The 24,708-nt window shown below is 39.1% G+C and overlaps 1 protein-coding gene across 1 annotated transcript in view; it reads left to right on the top strand.

Moving 5' to 3' along the window:
- ntf3 (neurotrophin 3) overlaps positions 1–19,109 on the top strand; it is a 56,751-nt gene extending 37,642 nt beyond the window's left edge. The window contains exon 2 of the mRNA XM_022218464.2: positions 17,248–19,109. Coding sequence (XP_022074156.1) covers positions 17,248–18,132 — 885 coding nt within the window. The 3' untranslated portion in view covers positions 18,133–19,109. The remainder of the gene's footprint in view (positions 1–17,247) is intronic.
- The last annotated feature ends 5,599 nt before the right edge of the window (positions 19,110–24,708 follow it).

The raw sequence follows: 24,708 nt of genomic DNA, 5'->3' as shown, positions 1-24,708 counted from the left end.
TGGGGTAATCCAGCTTCCTCCCACAGTCCAAAAACATGCTGAGGTTAATTCTAATTTGTCCATAGGTGTGAATGTGATTGTTTGTCTCTGTATGTAGTCCTGTGATAGACTGTTATCTGTCCAGGTGTCCCCTGTCTTCACCCTCAGTCAGCTGGGATAGGCTCCAGCACACCACAACCCTAATGAGAATTAAGCAGTGTATAGATAATGGATGGATTTCCTCATGATATTAAAGTCCCCTGGGTGTGTGAGCTCTGAACGCTGCCATCCTGAGGCTGATTATCTGAACCTCAGGTGTTAAAAACTCAAAGAGCATAATCCTGCAGCTACCTGAGACTCTCACACAATGCATGCATTACCCCTCTCACATTTCTGAAGCCAACATATGCCTTTGCATGAATTTCTGCATAAAGTCTGTGGTAGTCACTGACAATTTCTACACTGTGATCTGCTGTAGCTAAAGCCTGAGATTGGACAAAACCAAAAGAAGAAGAAGCTTATTCAAAAGGTTGACTCAGTTCTGGAGCTGGATAATCTACATAGATGCTGTGAAAACTCCTCTCCATCATCCTCTACTCAGTGTCCTGGTCAGATATTAAGACGAAATGCTGCCACTGAAGGTCAAAGAAGCCTTTCCTTTCTGTGGCTTCAAAATTCCACAAAAAATATTTTTTTCTGAAGGGGTTAATAGTTTATTTTTATTTTGATGTTTCAGCACCGGCTTGTATTAGATTAACACCTCCAGTGAGCAGGAAGAGCAGGTGAAACAAGGATCTTTGCATTTTTCTCTGGCCCTGTTTTCTACATCCTTAGTTTAAAAACATCAGAAACAGAAAGTAAGACACATGCTCACACACGCACCTGGATAAGTGATTTGCATGAGACAGCTCAGGTTGGTGTTTACTTTGGAAAATATGCTGGATTGATCAATCAGTCGCTTATTATATTCTCTTCCTTTACTCACAGATAGAATTTCTTCCGTGACACTTGTTGAGATGAAAACTCATTTGTCAGATCTGATCCTGTGATGCTTGTGTTTGAGGAGAGTTTCTTTTCAGAGACTTCTTTGGCTGAGCAGGGCTTTAGCTGAGAATGAACCTACAAGCAGATAGAGAAGGGAGAAAGAGGAGAAAGCAGCAAAGTGAGGATAAATAAGAGGAGATAGGAGGGTGAGATGATGAGAGGATGAAGAAGGGATAATGTTGGACATTGACCCAATGGCTCTTGATCCCCGTGAGCTGAAATTATGAAGAGAGCAAAAGGGTGAGAGAAGTGTCCCTGTAGTGTGGACAAAAGTTTATTCCTCCAAAAATAAAATCTAATTTTCAAATTTTCTTTTCATTTTGACATGAAATCCCCACGTTATCTGTAATCATCTGCACCTGACCTGAAAACCTCAAGATTTATCTGTTTTATACTGAGGGTCTTGTGACAGTAGGTTGGATGCAGTTTAGATTTTTCTTCGTGTGCAGTCAGTCACTGCATTCCTCCATTGCTGCTGGGATTTAAGTTGCTAAATGATCATCTGTTGGATTCAATATTTAAATAGAGACACAAGGACGTGCTGATTACAGAAATACAGAAAAATGTACACTACCTTTCAAAAGTTTGGGGTCACTTAGAAATGTCCTTGTTTTTGAAAGAAATGCAGTTTTATCAATGAAGATAACATTAAATGAATGATAAATCCAGTCTAGACATTGTTAATGTGGTAAATGACTATTCTAGCCCTTTAAGCTTCAGTCAATTCCAGCCGTTTTCAGTACAAAAAATCGCTAATATTCTATTTTTAAATTAAAAAAATTACGAAAAATACAGGGAATATTGGACGGGCATCGCGAGGTGCATTTCCTTGAAAATGACCGATTCGGGGATTTTATACCGACTTCAGGACATGTTTTGGACAAAATAGTTTACTGGCTTGTGTCATCTGGATGTAAAAGGTTGGATTATGGCTGTTTTTTGTGGAATCTTTTTTTTGTGTGTAATAATGAACCCGGAAATGTGAGTCGCGCTGTGTGCGTTGAAGCTGTGTATAGAGAACGGATGGATGAATATTCGTTTTTGTCGGACAAATGTGTTTTTCTCACCCGCTGTGGTAATCGCATCTGAAAGTGGTTTATACTGGCGGATTCATGAGAATCTAAGCTTTCCATCGGCGTATAGTGTTTGTATAATCGTGTTTGCAGCCGTCGGACATTCTTGAAATTCCTATGCAAATTAGTAAGTGTACCGCCGGCGGTACACTGAAGCTTAAGGGGCGAGCTGGAAATGGATGATTATTAATGGAATATCTAAATAGGGGTACAGAGGAACATTTCCAGCAACCATCACTCCTGTGTTCTAATGCTACATTGTGTTAGCTAATGGTGTTGAAAGGCTCACTGATGATTAGAAAACCCTTGTGCAGTTATGTTAGCACATGGATAAAAGTGTGAGTTTTCATGTAAAACATGAAATTGCCTGGGTGACCACAAACTTTTGAATGGTTGTGTAGCAAGTAAATAGACAGAGAAAGTGAAAGAAAGGTGTTGCATGAAAGTAGTTGAAACATATTTATCCCATTCAGTTATTTCTAAAAGCTAACAATCACTCAGCCACTCCATTTCCTGCACATGTGGACAAAGTGTCAAAATTTCGAAACTGATTTTATTCACGTTTTACTTCAGTGCACTGAAAGTAGTTCAGCCTCGTCTGCACCTTTGCATTAATTACACTTACAGTGCAGTTATTAGTATTCTATAGTAAACATAAAAGCACTCAGATGGCAGCACTCCACCAAGACTGCTCAGTTACTGCATCATTTCTGATGGCTGAAATCGTGAAAAAATTTGTGAGAGAAATCACAACACTATACAATGTGGCCATTTAATATAGATCTATCCACAAACAAACTGCCCTTGTGCTGAGCACAGGCATGTGTTATACAGTGGTGGCCAATACTTTAGACCAAAGTACAAAACTGAATGTTATTGCATCAAACTATTCCATACAATCTTGATATATTTACTGTGAATTACCCAATCAAATTCACATTTATTAACATCACAATTGAAATTTTATTACACAAAACTAAAGAGAAAGAAAATGTTTTCTAAATTCCAGGTGGTCTAAACTTATGGCCATTTTTTGTGTGCTTCAATATGTAAAGAAAATTAGTGCTAAATTGAGCTCAAACCACATTTGTATTTAACAACTACCAATGATATCGTAATATCAATATTTTGTAGGGTATCCCTTCTGCTTGGTGATTTCTTGCAGCCTGCGAGGCATGGACTCTACCAGTTTTCTGCAGATGTCTCCAGTAACTTTTGACCAGGTTGAAGGCATTACTGGAGACATCTGCAGAAAACTGGTAGAGCCCATGCCTCGCAGGCTGCAAGAAGTCACCAAGCAGAAGGGATACCCTACAAAATATTGACATTACTATATTATTGATAATTGTTAAATATAAATGTGGTTTGAGCTCAATTTAGCACTAATTTTCTTTACATAGTGAAGCACACAAAAAATGGTCATAAGTTTAGACCACCTGGAATTTAGAAAACATTTTCTTTCTCTTTAGTTTTGTGTAACAAAATTTCAGTTGTGATGTTAATAAATGTGAATTTGATTGGGTAATTCACAGTAAATATGTCAAGATTGTATGGAATAGTTTCATGCAATAACATTCAGTTTTGTACTTTGGTCTAAAGTATTGGCCACCACTGTACGTTATGTACGGATACTGAATTGCGTCATGTGAATATGTAGTGGAAGGTCGGAATTGATGGGACTCAGAAACACCCCTACAATTTAATCAGTTGTTCCTTGTATGATTTCCGATGGATAAGTCCTGATAAGTCCACAGCAGTTGATTTGTAGCAGGATCACAATCATGTGATCGTCAGCAGATAGCTGACATAGTGTTCATTTGTAGTCATAGTTACAGTGACGCTGTGCTGCTATCTCACAATGATCCAGAAATCTTTAACAAATCCATGGATCCAGACTATAAGCTGCATCACTGCTAAAATCTAATCACTTGGTCCTTGTGTCATTTCTGACCTTCTCTGAAAATTTCATCTAAATCAGTTAGTCTGTTTTTGAGTAATGTTGCTATCAGACACCGACTGTATAACTCCGCCGTTCCTTGGCGTATTAATTATCTAACTGGACATGACAGCTTTAGTTCATCTTTCAGTTCAAGGTGTTGTTTCCTAGTAACAATCTACCTCACAGGGGTTTAGCTTGGGGTGCATCACTTTTTGTCAACACCATTTTCCAGGAATTTGCCATCCTAAAGTGCCAAGAGAACAGTTACATCAGCTCTAAATGGCATTACACAGTCCTACAGCTATTTCTACTAAGGGTTATAGGCCTGGGCAAGTCTTTATCAGATGTCTCTGACTCCTTGATAAGTGGTGTTTGTCATTCATTCGAATTCCCTTGGAATCTTATTGGAAAACTTGACTTTGCATGTTTACAAGGGTGGAAGTAATTTTTGTGCATCAACAAAGTCCACACAGGTCCAGGTTGAACCATACGCAGACATCTGTGTGCACTTCAAAATTTGATGGCCCGCGTTGCACATGAGCCAGGAAAACAAGTTGTGCTTAAAACAAAGGTATTTTATGAGTAGGGACTGTGTGAGGAGATTCTTGGTCATCTACAACTTTCACAAGAGTTTCAGTTGAAGTAGTAGCTGCTGGACTGCTCTGTCTGCCTGCTGTGCTCGGGACAGCTCCAGAATAATCCCAATGACATGGTCCCAGCCCAATCTGACACTAGCTCCTGTATTCTGTAAAAAGTAAAAAGTCACAGCCTTTCAACATTGTGGCGTCGATGGACCTGTTGTGGTATAACAGAACCACGTGTGCTTCTACTGCGTGCTTTCAAGGCCCACTTTTCTGGTCATGCAGATATTAGGAATTTGCCTTAACAGCTGATTCTGAATGCTCTTTTTCATTGTATTACTGCCTGCCATATTTTAAACTGATCCACTCATATTCACATGTCAAAAATGATGTTTATTGAGGTATTTCTAAAAAGGACAGTAGTCTAACAGCTCCTGCAATATAGTGTTTACTGTGGCTGCTTCAAAATAAGTCTTTGATCTGGATTGATTTCACCATTTAAATGTTTTCATGGGGAAACAGCAGCCAAAGGAAATGTTGGAGGATATGAAGATATGATACTTTTATATATGACTGGCACAGTTATAGGAGTGTGAATAGTAGACGGCGATGCTGATATCAGTGGCATAAGACCATTAATAGTACTGCTGGATCACATGCTGCAATGATTCCTGTAAATACCTTGTCTATAGGTGGGCAATCTGAATCTAGCCCAGCAATCATGGTAGGCATTGACAAAGAATGTGCAGAATTATGAAGACAACATCTCTGATTGTGCTTCAGTACTTTTAAAATTTCACTCTGTTTGTTGTTTTAACCCCTAACGATACATGTGCATCAATGCACACCAGTGCACCAAAACTCTGTTTAAACCCTGTAAAACTCTACATGATATTTTCAACCACACATTCAACACGTATTGGAATGAGAAACTGATTCTGAAAAAGAATAATGACGCAAAAAAGCTCCACCCTACAAGATGACCGGATTATTTCTTTGATTTGTTACCCATGAAACCTCAGAAGTCAGATTTTTTTTTCAACTTTCATCAAGGTGGAAGTGCTTAGCTATGGCAGTGACTGCTTATTTTGCTCATGGTGTGTCTCATACCGTATAAAAAACATATGGACATGTTAACTAGGTTAAAAAAACAAAACAACCCTTAAGCCATCCATGCTGTGTTCGATGCTAAATCAATGCATCATGCTTTTAACAAAAGCCTCTAGAAATGGCTTACTGCCATCCAAACAGCAAATACTACATCTATGTTCTGAGCACATTTTTACACACAGAATTTGAACTACAAAATTCATATTTGAGCTCATCCAAACCTTTTTCATGGCCTCTGAATGTAAAAACTAACAATAAATGTCCCATCCAGCCTGCCCCTTCTGCTCCTTACTGCCTACAGTAAAAAGATTGTCCAAATAAAGTTGACATTTAAATAAAGAAAACAGTTCCTATTTTCTATAATCTTAGGATGTTAAAGCTGACACCCATTAATTAGAATGGCTTGATCAAGCCCTGACCTGTCCTCAAATCTTTGGCTTGCGTGTCAATGACGGAGAATCGAAGTAGAATGAAAGACTTGGAGAATAAAAGATCTGTATCTCTGCTTTATGTTGCTGATGTACTTCCAATGTGGTTTAGATTAGAGTCTGCCCCTCCAAGTGTGAGCGGTAACTGGTTCACCGAGTGAAAAAGTTCAAGTGTCTCAGCCTCACAAATGTGTAATGCCGCAGCTGCAGTCTTACAACCTTATCTGGACTGTTCTGGTGAAGAGGTTGTCTGCGGGCTAATCTTACAATTTACTGCTCACTTTTATATTAAAACCATCACGTGTTCATGAGCTGTGGCTAGATGAGAGGATGGAGCAGCAGATGCAACTGGCTGAAACATAAGTCTCTTTCGAAGGGTGTCACACATTATCTGTCCACCTACAATATTGTTATATAGTAACGTTGTTGTGAATTGGAGCCATTTTGAAACTGTCCATCTGAGACTTGGCTTCCAGAAAGAAATCCTGCACTTGTTCTATATGTTGTCTTTTGTCCATGTTAGTATTGATTGGTTCAAGGGTGCTTTTTCTGACATGGAGCTGTCTGCTGTTACTGTCAGACTCACTTTTAGCAAACTTGCAGTCAGTTTGAATTGTGTGTGACAGTGAAATATGGTGTGAGTTTCTGTTGGCTAAGGGGATAGACATTTATGTATGTACTATTGTATATAATCATAATAAGGGAGAAGGGGCTATTTCTGTCTAATTATTGTGTGGACTGAGGAGTTCCAGAATCAGCAGTCATTCCTTGCTGGTTATTTGCCCATCACTCTAAATCTGATTCCCAGTCAACAAACAGACTCTGTCTTGTTCTGTAGTGTGAAAAGTCACAAGAACAAAATTTATTTGGGCTCATGACCACCCAACACTTTTACACAAATATGAATACAAAGAACTTCTTAGGTTCTTGGGTGCTAGTGCGCCCAACAGGAAGTTATTCCACGTGTAGAATTTATCATTTTTCCTCTTTTCTGGAAGTGTTACTGTTGTCCAACAGCTCTCTTTCAAATGCCACCACTCAAACTATTTGTTTAATAATATTTTATTTATTATCTTCATTAAATGGGCAAAGGCTATTCTATAGCCTATATAATGATTTTGATCATCATATTGATATTGTGTTATTAGCTAATGTATAGCTACTATACTTCAGTATTCATTCATTTATTGCAAGTCATATTGTTATTGCAATATTAAACAATGTTTTGTGCATTGTATATTTTCTACATATTGTGCAGGGCTCGGGCAGCGTTAACCTTTACTTCATCAAGTACAGATTTTCTGAAAGATAATTAGGCTGGTTGCATTGGTCTACTTGTTGAAGTGCCAGTTGGTCAGAGATTAGGCTAATGGTGATGTGTCTGTCTTTGTACAGTGTAGTGCTTATAGCGTTATTTTTCCAACATGTACTGGGAAACAGCCAATTTGGTGTCTACTGCCTGAAAGCAAGTATGTGGAACAACTGTACTTAGACACAGCAGTGGTTTGATCACACTAACACACTGATGTTTGGCATGTGATGATGTTTACACTAGGAATATCATGAGAAACAACAGTCACAACAACAGTGACAATTGTCACTTACAATACAGTACACAACTCCTGAGAACTATATTAAGTTTCATATTTAAAAAAAACATCAAAAGAGTTTGCTGTCATTTTGTTATTCTTACCAAATTCGGTTGTGAAAGTACTGCATTTTTTTTGTTATTTTCTTCTAATATTATGTTTTGGGAACAAAGTTGTTCCAATTGTTGGAATTTGTTGATAATATTATATCCCTTGTTGATTTGTTGACTAATTAAACTGGTGCGGTCAAAAAATATTAGTTATGTTCTGTAATAGACATCAAAACAGACATAGTAAGTCATGCTGTGTCCAAACTTATGGCCATGGCTGTAGGTGAACCAACAGGTCTATTGCGGCCTTATTTATTTATTTATTTTTAAGCATGATGTGGTTGGGTTTTCCCAGAGAGTTCTCCATCCAAAAGATTAACAATCTGGTTTACTCACAATAAAAAATCCAAGACATTTAGACATTATTTTTGTTAAATTGAAGTCACATGAGGTGCTGTTGTTATGTGGGGTGTCAAAGTCCCTAAAACACTACATTCCACTTTCACCCAGTAGTGAGACTGTGTTTAGTACACAGTAACATTTGAATGTCACATGAAGTATCTATTTTCCTAGACTCATTATCCAGTTAAATGTGAAGTACAGTGCTGAGAGGCATATGATGAATTTTGGATTTATCGCTTTGTCCAATCATTTCCTGTTTGAGGAGGCAAGTCAGTTTAAGGGAAATTGTATGCAACAGATCATCATGGTAACCTCACCTACAAAACCAACAGGTTGATGCTGAGTAACAGTTAACAATTTCCTGTCCTGAACAGCAGGGCACAGAATCTCTGGTGACATGAGGATTATGTGAGGAATCCTCTGATTGTTCCCTGAGGCCTCAGATGTTTCTTCTTGTCCCAACATGCTCACTGAATAATTTACAGCAAGTGCAGTGTGTTTACTCATTCACCTGCGTGCACTGAATCGGAGTCAATGTTTCGGTGATTACTTCAGCTACACCTGTGGTTTGAGAAAGTGTTCAGACTTTTGTGGTTAAATGAGCAATTTAGGTTCCTCAGAAAATCTTGCTCAGACCGCAAGCTAGAAGCAGTGTTGATTGTGGTGGTTCCAAGAAAAACTCGGTCGAAACTAAGACACCAGCTCGATCTCATCTTTGCCACTTTGTGACCAATCACCGATCAATGAGCTCAGCTGTTTGATCAACAAGCCAAGCATATCACATGCCTACCTTGGCAACTCAGTGGAACACAACACAACATTAAACCATTTGTCTAACTCTGTGTAGGTCTCTTTCATGCCAAACAGCACTGACCTATTAGGCCACTGAGATAGCACATCTGTGGGTGATCTGTAATGTCTGGCACTGAGATGTTGACAGTGGATCCTTTGGGTCCTGTGGGGTGTTGAGTGGAGTTCGGTTGGACTCAAGTATGGTGACTTTGAATGGCAGGTTAATGCCTTGGGCTGTTTGTTGTGTTCTTGAGAAGTTTTGATGGTGACATGGCACATTAACCTGCTGAGGGAGGCTGCATGCATTGGGGAGTGCTGTTGTTGACATGTACATGTCAAAGTAACATCCACTTGATTACCAGTACCCAAGATTTCCCAGAAGAACAATGTATTGCAAGGAGATGATCAATGTTGATGGTTCTGGCTTTGACATATGCTCCTCCAGCCTCTCAGGACTCCTATCATCAACACAATCCCTGTCCCATAAGATTACAGCTTGCTCATACACAATAATGAATTCTATTTATGCACCACAAGCTTGAAAACACATCAGACACAACAAATTAAAGGAAAAACCTGAACAGTGGACCCAAGCAGCGAGGGGATCTGGTGAATCTGTACTCCTTGAAGGAGCATTTCATTGGCATACAGCCATGGCCATAAGTTTGGACACAAGTACCATGACGCTTGTGAATCTTAGAAAATACCACAAAATTGTCACTTACAATACAGTACACAACTCCTGAGAACTATATTAAGTTTCATATTTAAAAAAAAATCAAAAGAGTTTGCTGTCATTTTGTCATTCTTACCAAATTCGGTTGTGAAAGTACTGCATTTTTTTTGTTATTTTCTTCTAATATTATGTTTTGGGAACAAAGTTGTTCCAATTGTTGGGATTTATTGATAATATTATATCCCTTGTTGATTTGTTGACTAATTAAACTGGTGCTGTCAAAAAATATTAGTTATGTTCTGTAATAGACATCAAAACAGACATAGTAAGTCATGCTGTGTCCAAACTTATGGCCATGGCTGTAGTTTGGCTCCACTTGTCCTCTTAAAGGAAGGGTCACTGCAAATCCATACAAAGTTGATCCGAGAGATCACATTTATCCTGTGATACAACATTTCTATCCTGATGAGAGTGGTCTCTTCCAGGATGAGAATGCTCACATCCATAGGGTCTCAGGGGTCACTAAATGATTTGATGAAAATAATGTGAATCAGACACGGGGACTCTTCACAGTCACCAGATCTCATGAGTGCCATCTCTCCTTGAGTTTCAGAGACTTAGAGAATTAATTATACAGAACATCGAAACCATTATTGCAGTATGTGGTGGCCGCATACCTTATTAAGACACTTTTGTTGTTCTTCTATTTATTGGTCATCTGTAGGTATCCTAGCTGCCTGAGACCTTAACATGCAGTTTGGACAGACCAGACAGAGACTGAGCTGCAAGTTCAGATGACCAACCTTCTTACCTCTCAATTTCAGACACTATTAAACAATCCAACATGCACTTCAACACTGTGTCTGCACAGGAGGTGTAGCGAGCGCAGTCAGCTAGAAGAGCAACAGCAGCTTTACTTCTCTGTCTGTCAACACAGATTGTGTTCAGGCTCAGTCTTAGGTCACTTGTGTTTGGCAGCACTCAGAGCCTAAAACACATTTACTGTCATCAGACAAGTAAAACAGAATAAATTGGACTTGAGATGTAAAAATACATTGTGGCCTCTGTAGAGAGGAAAGAACATGAAAACAGTTTGCCATTCGTTGTCAGCCCTGTGGCCACACATTCAAACCCAGTCAGTTTGTCTGTAAATACAGTCACCTTGATGCTTTTGAAACAGGTGGACTAATATCTTGACAATCTGTGGTTGTACTCCAATATATTGCATCGCATTGCATGTTTCAGAAACATTAACATCTGCCAGCCTTGTTCTCTTTTTCCTCATCTCTCTCATACAAACATTTTGACTTTCAATGACTAAATTTACTCACTAACCTTAAACCTTTGTGTTAGAAGACCTAATTATATGCCTAACCCTTAACCCTCGTCCTAAATACCATCTTGTACTAGCGAGGACAGGCAAAGTGTTCTCAGTGTGTCCTTGTGCGGACATTTTCTCCTAACACATAGAAATACAGGCCAGGATTCCGCACACACACAGTCTCAGTATCACCCTGGTCAGTGAGAAAGTTATCGCTCACCCACAGTAGAGTCATTCCACGAAACCGGTGCCTTTTCAACTTTGAAAATGTAAAATTTAAACTATATTTAATTTTTATTTTTTAAGTAGCCAGGAATCACAGAAGGTCTAAAATGACAGGAAACTATATTGTGCCATCTCAGGCTGTGTTATTTAATATTTGTTAATTATGTCAAATCCTGTTACTGTGGAAAGGTAACAGGGTTGACAGTAACAGGGTTGACCATTTTAAACTAATTTGCTTGTAGCTAGCTAAAATAAATGCTAGTTAAAGTGCAAGCTATGTACTTTGAAAGATAATTACTTGTAGATATTGATTATATTTTGAAAAATAGAAAATTGATTATGTTTATATGTTAAAAACTGGTAACAGGATTGACGTTGTATGCTTGTCCCCCCTGGTTAAACCTTGAAAAAACTTCAAAATACCAAATCAGAGATGAGAGAAACTTACTTGTCAATGAGCTGTTAGCATCCTGGTTCCGAGATGATGCAACCTCCTTTAAATCCTGTCAAATCTGGAATGTACCATTATTTTTATAGGGTTTTTTAGTTAGGGTAACAGGGTTGACACGAAATCAGAGGACGCCGATAAATTGGTAATTTATAATGGTTAATATATATTATTATTACCAAAAACACTGTTTTACAATAAGATCATACTTTAAACTACATGTAAATGTAAAAATTTTAACATTTTGCCTACATTTTACAAATGAAAAGTCCTGTACACATACAACAATAACAGTGAGGGACAGGCCAAAAACCTCACCCTCATCAGCATGAAAGTAATTTAAATTAATTAAAATAACATTTCACTGACTTTAATTTGATGTTATAATAAGGAGAGAAGACAGGGTAATGTTATATTTTTAAATGAAATATTAATTTGTTGTTATCATAATTGTATGACTGATTATTTCTTGGGGACGCAAAAGGCACCGATTTCATGGAATGACCCAGTACCTTGTTATCCTCCCAGAGCCTGAATGTCAACATCATAGACTACACGGAGAGCTTTTATAGCAGTGATTATAGCAGCACAAGGGACAATTAACTTGTAGGGCGCATTGTTTTCATGAACCCATGCTTGATTTATAAAGAGAGACTTATTCTTACGTTTTTGGATTTATTAAGTGCAGTGGAAACTCACAGGTTATGTCCGTGTCATATTGTTTTTATAACAAGTCATGTCCCATTTTAAGGACCAGCAGGTATTACTGCACTGAAATTCTTTTTAATGAAAACTATGTGACTATCATTGTTTGCTTTAACTGTGTGCATCATTCAGAAAACCTGATGGTGTTTATTTGCAGTGTCGCCAGATTTACCATTTTTTGGGTCTCCCCAGGCTGGAGAGGGTGTGTAAAGAAAGGATTTTGGGTGGATTGTGTTAGTTTTGGCTATTTCTTAAAAGCTGTATTGCCTGGTCTCACACCTGACTCTTCACTTACAGGAGCTCTGTTTGGATTATAGATTGTATCAACGGTTTGAAAAGCCAAGCCTATGTCAACGTGCTTCAAACCTGCATTCCTTCTAACAGCCAACAGGGGGTGACTCCTCTGTTAGCAAAAGCAAGTCAGATTGTATAGACATCTATGGAAAAATGACCCTACTTCTTACTTGATTTAGTACCATGGCAAACATTTTCCTAAAGAGTTTTTGCTCTCAATGACTAATTTCAAGACTGTTTCAATACATCATGATGCTCATTTTGTAAACTATGGTCCCATTCAGATTTAAATAGATTCTAACAATTGAGCAGCAGGTTTTAGAGCAGGACTACCTTGTGATAGGTCTTTACAATATTGTGTGCCCAGTGTTCTGAGGATTTCTGTCAGATCCACTGCTACTAGGTGCTATACCTACTTTCAAAAGACCAAGATGGCGATGGCCCAATGTCAAACTCAAGGCTTCAAAACTGTGCTCCACAAACTAATGGGTGATGTCATAGTCACTGTGTACATCTTTTATATACAGTACAGTCTATGGTAAGTTCCTCATTGTTTTACATTTGAACACAGGTGGCACCCTTTAACATAGTTTTTCATTGTGTCCAATAGACTTACAAAAACCTTAATGTCAGAAATGGGAACCATGAATGAATGACTGTGAATGTTCTCCACTGATGTCACTGTTGTTGCTCTTCAGGTGACAGCAAGTTTGCCTTAAAGCACTTGGATAATGTTGTGAAAGGATGTATTTTAACTCAAATCTGTTGGCTAAACTAGCAACCATCAGCAAGGAAAAAACATAGGTCACCAAAGTAAAGCACAAGGGAAACAATGTACTAATCTGACACGGGACACTGACCTTAGTCTGCTAAGTAAATGTCCACTCCCAACTCATTATAAGGTTCTTTTAAACTAGCAAAACTGTCCACTGTTCTTATTGTTTTGATCTGGAACAGTGCACAATACATTTCAGTGTGCATTATACTATGTATAATTGTGTTTGTGATAAATAAAGGTCTTGAATCTTGAATCCTGATCCACTGACATCACATATTCATGTGGGTGGAGAAGACACCAGACAACAGGTTGGCTGCTGCTGTGTCCACCTGTCCAGAGGTTTAAGTAGAGGACTGACATGACACTGGCGCTGAGCTCAATAGCCTTTTCTCCCCCAAAAAATAAAATAAGCCATTTCTAATAGGTACATCACAGAGATGCAGCCATAGTTGTTACAGTAAAACCCACTCAAAAAATTCATACACACAAATGTGATAGTAAAACCACTAGCATGTTGAAAATGTAGCTTTATGATAACTGTGGAAGTCTGAAGCTGTTTATTCCCTCATCACCTTGCATACCATCTGTGAGTGAGTTTGCAGCAATATTGCAATGATGCTTCTCACTGGACCTGCTCACAACTGCTGTGATTTATAAATAACAAAGCAGTATGTGTGTATGTCTTTTCTGAGCCACTGATTGTAAGGTGACATTTCTGTTGAACACATCCTCCCTTCGCCCATACAACAGCTGTATCATTCAGCCAAAGCACTGCTGATGGGAACAAGTCACCCTGTCTGGCAGTTCATTACTTTCCACTTCTTTCCTCCTTGTCTCTATAAAAGACATTTGAACTTTCACTCGTCTGTTGAAGGTTTGGTAAATGTGTGTATGTGCTCTGGAATGCAGCTTCCATTATCTTGTAAACTACACATCACCACCTTTGCTTATAGGCATGTCTTTGAAACTTGTGTTCAAGCAGAAAAGTATAACTGAACATGACACTGACACAGGCACACAACAGGATATGTTGGAGCTGCTGATCATCAAACACATCTTGCTATTCATGGCTCACTGTTTCCCTCCTGGAAATTGACTTCCAAGTGTTTCGTAATGGGCTTACTACTAGATGATCTCACATGGGCTCTGCTGTGAGAGGAAGCATTTTTTGAAGTTTAAGGATTCGGTGCTTTAAAGTGTCATAAGTCTGCCCTGAGCAGCTGTTAGAAAACAGTGTTTTATACAACACTGCAGTAAAAGCACCTCATTGTTGGTTTTACTGCACATGAGAATCTGAAAAGTTACGGAGGAATGCTGCATGGTTGGATTGTTTTTATGATGCAAGTCAGCGAAAGTGAATCCAACTAGCAACTGACAACTGATATTTCTAATGCAGATGAACAGTCTTTGCAGTTACAGTTGAGGCTGATGCAGATTTGTCACTTTGGACAGCTCACCCGTCTGCCTCTTTGTCTAGTCGTTCTATAGTGTAGACATGAAAATGGTGCCAATCATTTAGTTAATCTCTTTGAAACACCAGCAAATAGACATGTTTTCCAAAGATATTGAACTCTTCAGTCTAAAAAATGACTTAAAAGCAGTGAAGTAGAAATGAATGAAAATACTTCCATCAGACTTGCATGGCTGTTGTCCAGTCGTTGGAGACTGACTGAATTTGGAGACTGTTGGAGGATTTGTTTTTGGAGGATATTCGGAACTTTATGAATGAGAGGTAATCACTTATTTTTCATTAAGGAAATAATGCCTGTGGGGAAAAAACAGCCTTTCTGAGAACTATGAACTGAAAGCCTGGGAGAGAACTGGTTCAAACCAGAGAAGATGGTTGCGTGCAACCAAGTTAACTGTAGGACAAATATCTTTAAGGACACTGAAGCTTAGAACAAAGCCAAACCATAAATCAATGCATTCAAGGTAGCGTCTTGGTAACATCTTTGCCAATACCTAGCGGCAATGTAACTAGACTCATGACTGCAGTAATGCAGAAGTCTTTCACTAATATATCAGGAGGTTCAGACTAAAGTTGGATTTTGATCATTTTGGACAGATGCATTTAGGAAATGTGTTGACATAATCTTATAAAAAGTTTAAAAGGTATGTTGATCTATAGTGTAATAAATTAATTTTACAAAAAAGCTGTAAACATGTGAGATGCTTGCACATTGTATGGAGATATTTTTGTGGTAGGACTGGTCACCTTAGCAATGCCAAGAAACAACCTGAGCTGTTTAGTGTTTGCATGGGCATATATCAACCCAAACCATGATCTTTTCCTAAACCGAACCAAGTAGTTTTGGTCATTTTATAGCACTGACAAAAGCAGATAGCTAATGAAAATAGTGACTGAAAACTGCAGGAAACAGCAGGAAACAACAGACAGTGGCAACTGAGAAAGACAGAAAACAGTGGTTAGCCAAACCTTAACCTGTGAACTAACATACATAGTGCACTTTTGATGTGAGACAACACTGCTAAGAGAAAATAAAAAAAAAGTGAAATGCACCCTGAAATCTTAATGGCTCAATTGGCATAAAGGCTATTTCTGGTTGTTCCTTGTAGACAAGATCTTTGTGTGCTGGAAAATCTTACCTATCATTAAATATAAAGTAGACCAGTTTGACCTTTACACATCTCTATAATTACCCAGAATTTTGGTATACAACACTTATGCAATTGAATGTGTTCTGTTCACTAAGAAGTAGGGCGTTCCCATCTGGAATCATCCAGCTGGTATGGGGATGTAAGCTGGAAACCATCCCATTTCAAAACTATCACTCTATAAAGTAAACTACTGTTACTTTTCAACACTGCAAGAAAGCCTTGTAAAATTCAAGGCCAAACTTTCCAAATGTAAGCATAGTTTCACTCACAATCAGGCTGTCTGACCATTAAAATAGTACTTAAAATCTATAAATAGGATCAAAAAGGCTAAAGCAAAAATACCTTCAAGCAATCTGAGCCTGAGTAATGCAAAAGAAGTGCATGGATAAATAGATATGTGCCTTTTTTCTAGTTAACAGCAACTCAAAGACTACATTTCTTAAGCTGATAAGGCAAGTAACACTTGACTTTAATTCAACACTGTCTTTAGAAAGCACCAGATAATCCTTACATGGTAAAAACAAGACAAGCTACATTTTTTAATCTAAATATAAAGTTTAAAATCTTGAGATCATGAAGACAATGACACAAGTGTGATGGGACAGAGACACCTTATGGGGACGCAGCTACGTGTACGGACAAGTGAAAGGAAGGTTTCATTGTGCAAAAGAACACTTGTTCCAAGTGACTCTGTGTTGCTCAGAGAAGAACTGTGGGTGTTTTATGGCTGCATGGTATGTTGCACATGTTGCAGCATGTTAGTTCCCATAATAAAGGTGTGTTCAGTCGGAGACACGCACTGCTGCTGTTATTTACATTCTGGTAACTGGGCTGAAGCTCAACATTCTTGCAAAGCCTTAAGTTGTAGCACAAATAAACTAAGATATTCAAAGTTTGACACTGTATAAGCCCCGTCCCCAAAGACAAAACTATGCAGCCCTTTCCTTTACATTGGAACTGGCAAATAGCCAACCACTCCTCCCTTTAACGATTTTTAAGGTTCATGTATTTGAGATGGACATCAGTCAAAGTTATATCTTTGTAAACTGCAAGTAAAAGTCATTGAATTATAAAATGTGTGCAATGTCTTTCTGCATTCAGATTTGAGTGTCACTTTGAGGATGGGTTCATTTCTGAGGACAAGTACCAGAAATAGAGCATCTTTTTAAAGTTGATCTCTTTCTGTCTTTGCAGATCTTACAGGTGAATCTAGTGATGTCCATCCTGCTGTATGTGATGGTCCTCGTGTACCTCTATGGTATCCAGGCAACCAACATGGACAGCAGTCGCCAGGGGCAACAACAACAGCAGCAGCCAAGCCCCGACCCTTTAAACTCCCTCATCATCCAGCTGCTTCAGGCTGACCTAACCAGGGGGAAGAGCAGGGGCAACCAGAGCCAGCAGGGGAAGAGCAGGGACACGGAGCCGCAGGACACACTGCCTCCTCTCCTGAGTGCAAACTTTCCTCTAGAAGAGCAGGGAGACAGGGAGCAGTGGGGGGCAGGAGGTCGCAGTGGCGGGAGAAGTGATGGACTCATGGATCAGCAGGTCATGCTGTTGAACACTGACCTCCTCAGGCAGCACAAGCGGTACAACTCGCCTCGAGTGCTGCTGAGCGACCGGCCGCCACTGCAGCCGCCACCGCTGTACCTCGCGGATGATTTTGTAAGCGGTGGACCGGACGGGATGGCAGCGGGAAACAAGACACGAAAGAAGCGTTATGCAGAGCACAAGAGCTACCGGGGGGAATATTCTGTTTGTGACAGCGAGAGCCAGTGGGTGACGGATAAAACCCAAGCGATGGACACCAGGGGGGACCCTGTGATTGTTCTGGCCAAAATTAAAACCAGTGCCACGCAGGACATCAAACAGTACTTTTATGAGACTCGCTGTCGAACCCCCAGGCCCTTCAAGGGAGGCTGCAGGGGCATCGATGACAAGAACTGGAACTCACAGTGCAAGACGACGCAAACTTACGTACGAGCACTGACGCAGGTTCGCAATTCGGTGGGCTGGAGATGGATACGCATAGACACTTCCTGTGTTTGCGCGTTGTCGAGGAAGCGTCATAGGACGTAAATAAAGCAAGCCCTGCTGGGGACTACCTGTTTGGAATTTTACATCCCATATAGGATTTTATTTCCAGTTCACAGAGCTCCCCACCAAAGGATTATATGTCATGGTGGCGAACAGCAACATTCTGCTATTAAGTGATATTTCTACTGAAGAAATCTTGGGTCCATTTAAAAGATATTTCACACCAATGTGCTGCAAATCAACACGCTGGTTCAGCACCACTGTTACGGAAGAACTCACATGAGAGGGTCTGGGGAGGGAGGGAATGAGAGTGTGAGGGAGAACTGTACATATAAATTATTTAAATTATATGAAATGCATGTAGTTTATACATGTTTATCTATCTATATATGACGTATGAATATATTTGTGTTATTTATTGAAAGAAGTCTTCTTCAAAAGGAAAAAAAATGTCTATGAAAAGGAATGAAACAAGCTATGAACTCACTTTGAGACTATAATGCAGAGCTGGGCTGCAAAGGTGCTTCACAGTAAGACTTTACATGTGCCTTGACCAGTGTGGCTGCAGAGCAGAGAGGTAGGACACGGTGACTCACACACAGCAGTGGCCGCAAAAGTTCTGGGGATGAACCCAGAAAGTGACAGAGCTGCAGCAATGTGCCCTGTCCAAATTCTTAGCATTAATGATGCAGATTACTCTATCAGAAGCTACAAGACATCCTATGACCAAAACAAAGGATTGAGATTTGTGACCAATCGTATACATTCACACAGCGCTCACAGTTGACACTACCTTTATGTTGTAATGCACAGCGAGTCCATTTATTCCTCTGGGAGACAGTTTTGTCAAATAAAAATAGAAACTCCTCTTGTGGAATCTGCTGGCAGTGACTGATGGAGATTCAACTGTTTGGTTTTCCACAGACCACCTTGACTCTGTTTACCAAGTTTTCCTCTCACCTGATATCATGAGCTGTTTTTGTTTCTTCCTTTTAATAAAAAAAATTATATTTCTTAAATTTGGAAACATTTCATTAACAAATATACATTTCAGACTATTGTGGTGCCAAAGGTTAAGATTTCATGGGTTATACAGGATTGCGTTTCTTTAAAAACTAACATGCCCTCCTTCAAAATCAGTTGTGACCTGACAACTTTGCAGTTTTGGTGGGTATGTTTCCTCACTGAGTTATTAGACAAATATTATTTGTTGTATATAAGCAGCTACTGCAAAAGCCCCTCAGCACTGGTCTTATGCTGTTATAAAAGGGAGTCTATTTACTGACTTTCTGCTGCTGTTATGAGAAAAACCTGAATCTCTAAAATGCCACCAAGTTTTTTTTTGGTTTGTTTTGGTTTGACAGTCTCTGCATTTTACATTTACATTAACAGATGAATGTCAGATGGAGTGTGAGGTTAAATAATATAATGTTTTTTGATAAGACGAGTGACAACCATTATGTAAAAGCATCCATTGGGACAACAGCCAGAGTTATGTTGGACTAAACTAACTACAATTTGGTGGTCAAAGTTATACAGTCTTAAGACACAGAAAACCTTTTTTGGCCATCACTCAAGAATTCATGTGCTCAAATTTCAAACAAATGTCTATAAAATGGAAGTGATGACATTTATATCCAAAAGGTCAAAGATCAATGTTGCTGCTTCTTCAGTATGTTCCAAAACACTTTTCTGACCTTTATTCAACACCGTAACTCAGGAACAGAAGGATAGACAATGACCATATCTGTCATTTGGTTGGATTCTGAACTGGTGACACGACTCTTGGGAGCCCAACTTGAAGCTGTGTTGATTGCACAGATTATCTGTGTCATATTTGTGTTCATCCATATTTAGAATCCTACTGTCATGGCTACAAGGAATTTGGCTTTTTGTTTCTCTCAATGAACTTACATACACTACTGTTCAAAGGTTTGGGGTCACTTAGAAATGTCCTTATATTTTAAAGAGAAGCATTTTTTTTCAATGAAGATAACGTTAAATGAATGATAAATCCAGTCTAGCACTACTATTCTAGCTGGAAACGGTTGATTTTTAATGGAATATCTCCATAGGGGTACAGAGGAACATTTCCAGCAACCATCACTCCTGTGTTCTAATGCTACATTGGTTAGCTAATGTGTTGAAAAGCTCATTGATGATTAGAAAACCCTTGTTCAGTTATGTTAGCACATGAATAAAAGTGGGAGTTGTCATGGAAAACATGAAATTGCCTGGGCGACCCCAAACCTGTGAACAGTAGTGTACTTCAGAGTCCTCTCTATAGTGTCTGCACTGTCAGTGATGTAAAATTCAACATGACTGCTTGACAGAGGAATACAACTGTAAAGCAGTAATTATTGTTCTTGTTTTTCACAATTCCATTACAGGACCAAAACCAACAATGAATTGATTCCAGTCAGCTCCTCTTCAGAAAAAAACAAACAAACAAAAAAAACACATCACTGTTATAGAAGCATGGGCTGCACAGTGGTATAGTGGTTAGCACTTTCACCTTGCAGCAAGAAGATCCCTGGTTCAAATCTTGGGGTGGGCCTGGGATCTTTCTGCATGGAGTTTTGCATGTTCTCCCTGTGCATGCGTGGGTTTTCTCCAGGTACTCCGGCTTCCTCCCACAGTCCAAAAATATGCTGAGGTTAATTGGTTACTCTAAATTGCCCGTTGGTGTGAATGTGAGTGCGATTGCTTGTCTGTATATGTAGCCCTGTGACAGACTGGCGACCTGTCCAGGGTGTCCCCTGCCTTCGCCCGAGTCAGCTAGGATAGGCTCCAGCACCCCCCGCGACCCTAGTGAGGATAAAGCGATGTATAGAGAATGGATGGATGGATGTCATAAAAGCCACACTTCTGCACTAGCTAACAAGATTCTTCAATATAATACCAACAAGAGTGGGACTTCCACAGAGTTCACAGTTCAGCCAGAGTGAAACAAAAGGGTTAATCAGAGGTCTAATCAACAGTCATTTATTCTGCTCTCTGATCATAGGAGTCACAGTTTATTTACAGTATATTGAGACAACCAAAATGAACTAAATCTTTATCAGATGTGGTCATTGGTAAATAAAAAACAACAACAAAAACAAAACAGTGCTGCTGATGCAGTTCAACCATTAATTCAATTTATTTCAATTCAATTTTATTGATGCAGCACCAGTTACAGTTTACATTGTCTCTAGACACTTTATAAAACTCATATGCCTGAATCCCCAGAGCAGCCTAAGGCAGCAGTGGCAAAAAAAATCTCCCTTTAATTAGGAAGAAATCTAGAGCAGAACCCAACTCTTTATGTAGAGGGACCCATCTGCTGCTGGCCAGCGTGTTGAGAGGGACAAGGAGACTCAAAACACATACTGGGATAAAGCATGATAACAGTAACATAGATGATGCATACAAAGTAGAAGCCAACATTGACAGTGATTCATAAGTTTACTGTTATGGTGTACGACCCTGGCATGAAATATACTACATATATAGCTGGTAGTAAGATGCCAACAGCGATGCAGAGTAGACTGGAGGAAATGGGCAGCTGGAAGCAGTGGGCTGGAGGAAGGTCCACAGCAGCATCCCACAGTGGACATGATGGAGCACAAAGCCAGTTGACATAATTCACTCACATTGCAATAATGATTTAACAAAATGACAAAAATCAATTATCTGTGGCACAAATGGAAAGTGGATGTAGGAACTCCTACAATGGTTTCCACTGTTTGCAGCACTGACATGGGATAAATGCACGGTGAACCTCTCCAATGTTAATCACCATTTTCAGATATTTGCTACAGTACTAGGGTGGGAAGTGGCAGAGAGTTGCAAAACTTGAATTTGTTGGTAAAAATTAAAAAGCAAACCATTATGGGTCACAACCTTCTTTATTTTTTAATGAACAAATCCTGCCTCAGAGAAACAGCAGTAAAAACACACTATAAAAATAAGACAGCTATTAGGTCAGTTCATTGGAACAACCTGTAGCCTTGATCAAACCTCATAAAGTGTGCTGAAAAACTAAAGATCAACACAGGCAGAGCGGCATTAAAACAACAGAGGAACTTCAAAGACAAATTTCAACATGCCATAGAAGCAGATCAGCGGAAATGTGAATGGCAAAGATATGAATCAGCCATTTACAAATTCCTGAGAGGTTACTCTACAGCACAGAGATGTGCGTGCTTGGACTTTAAGTATTGAAGGAGATATGAAAACTCAGAGGAGCTTCCAGTGGAAGAGCAAAACTTTAAGGATGATTGTGAGTGTGATAGCAGCATGTGTCCTGAGTCACTATGAATGTCAGTCAAAGCAATAATTAACATGTTAAGAGCAGATTACACTGATTTTCAGGAATAAAGTCTTTCAAAAATGGATATGTGTGTTTTTTAGAATGAAACTACCCCAATGTCTCTAAAAGGATCAGAGGACTGCTGCTGGATTAAAAATACACTGCCTGTCCAAAAAAAAGGTTGCCATCTGGATTTAACTAAGAAAATAGGTAAGAGCCTTCCATTGGATAATTACTGCAGTGATGAATACATTTCAGCTGCAACAACTTATTTAACCCTAGCTGATGCACTGAGGAGCTTCTCAGTTCTGAAACAACCATGTTCTGTAGTCATGGAAAGGATTTTAATCAGTCTCAGAAAGGTCAAATTATTGGCCTGCATCAAGCAAAGAAAACAACTAAAGAGATTTCTGAAACTACTAAAATCAGGTTAAGAACTGTCCAATGCAGTATTAAAACCTGAAGGATAGTGGAGAACCATCATCTTCCAGGAAGAAATGTCAGTCATGTGGTCTGATGAGTCCAGATTTACCCTGTTCCAAAGTGATGGGGGCATCAGGGTAAGAAGAAAGGTGGATGAAGTGATGAAATCATCATGTCTAGTATCTGCCAGCCTGTGGGGGTTAGGGTTATGATCTGGGGTTGGTCAGAGTCAGCAACGTTATGTTCCCAAAGAATGAGGTCAGCTGATAGCTGAAGATACTGAATGACCAGATCTTTACATCAGTGGAGTTTTTCTTCCCTGATGGCATGGACATGTTCCAAGATAATGATGACAGGATTCATGAGGCTCACACTGAGAATGAGTGGATCAGGGAGCATGAGATGGATTGTCCTCCACAGAGTACAAACCTCAGCCTCACTGAGAATCTTTGGGATGTTCTGGAGAAGACTGTGTCCAACTCTCCCATCATCAATATAAGACCTTGGTAGAAAATTAATGGAACTCTGGACAGAAATAAATGCTGTGACATTGCAGATGCCATGGCAGCGAATGTGTGCCGTTCTCAAAGCTAAAGGCAGTCCAATGAAAAGCTAAAGGCGGTCCAATGAAATATTAGAGTGTGCGACTGCGTTTTGGATGAGCAGTGTACTTACAGGAAAGAATAAGATATTTAGTGGACTATCTAACTATTGACTTTGTGACATCATGGTCAAACTGATGTTTCCTAGAGTTGCAATGATGTTTGGTAGCAGAAAATGTTTGAGTCCGATTTTTAGGATCAGAGCCGGATTTGGGGGTGAGAGGAAGTACATTGAGTGCCTAGATACATGTGGTAACATCAATACATCAATAACAGCATATATCAGTCAGAGATGGTTGTTTTGCCTTGAGACATGAATTCAGTGCTCAGCAGATTTGCAAAAATTTTTGTTCCACACCTTGGGGAATGTTTTTCAATTACATCATTAGCATAATGTATCATCCATTATATTTCCTATCATCGGTCAATAAATACCCAGATAGCAAACTATGGGTGAATCAATGTTGGCTCTATGTTGAGACCTAACGTCGAAATTATACAGAAAGTGCAAGGTTGATAAAATGTTGAGTCAACGTTTGCTTTTCAACCATAAATCACACTTTACCCAGATAGCAAAAGATGTTAAATCAATGTTGAATTAGGGTTAAGAAGGTTGAATTGTGGTTACGGTTGAAGACTGATGGTTGGATCAACGTTGATTCAACAACATTTTGTCAACATTGAAGTTTGTGTTTAAAAGATACCATTGAATCACCATTGTATTTTGGTTTAATTAAAATGTTTGACAGGTCAATGTTTAATTAATGTTGAATCTATGTTTGCAAACATGTAATCTATGTAAGCAAACGTTGACTCAACATTTTATCAACCTTGCGCTTTCTGTATAATTTCGATGTTAGGTCTCAACAGAGATTCAACATTGATTCACCCATAGTTTGCTATCTGGGTAACGCCACTATTGCCACCATTCCTATTAAACATTACAACTAAAAGCCTTTTCATAACATTTGGTCCTTGTTCCAAATGTTTATTAGCAGGTGATACTAAGATGGAATTTGCTGCTAAACTTCCACCAAAGCTTCTCTGAGTTACAGGCTACTATCCTTCAGCAAATTATGGTTTCAGTCAGTGGGAAATTATTAATTAATGTAAGAGTGGGTAAGATAAATAAAAAAAAAAAAAAAAAAGACTTCAAAGAAGTGACAATGAACATTCCCTTCAATTGCATTGTCTGAAAGCAGAAACTGTAGATGATAGTGTGGTTAGGTTCTACTTTTCTGACCCTGATTTGGTCCAAATTACAAAGGATTTCAGATGTCCTAGAGCAGCTTCCCATCC

Source organism: Acanthochromis polyacanthus, chromosome 1, assembly GCF_021347895.1.
Source record: "Acanthochromis polyacanthus isolate Apoly-LR-REF ecotype Palm Island chromosome 1, KAUST_Apoly_ChrSc, whole genome shotgun sequence".
Classification (NCBI taxonomy): domain Eukaryota; kingdom Metazoa; phylum Chordata; class Actinopteri; family Pomacentridae; genus Acanthochromis; species Acanthochromis polyacanthus.
The sequence above is the reverse complement of the archived record's forward strand: the minus strand, read 5'-3'. Positions and strand labels throughout refer to the sequence as shown.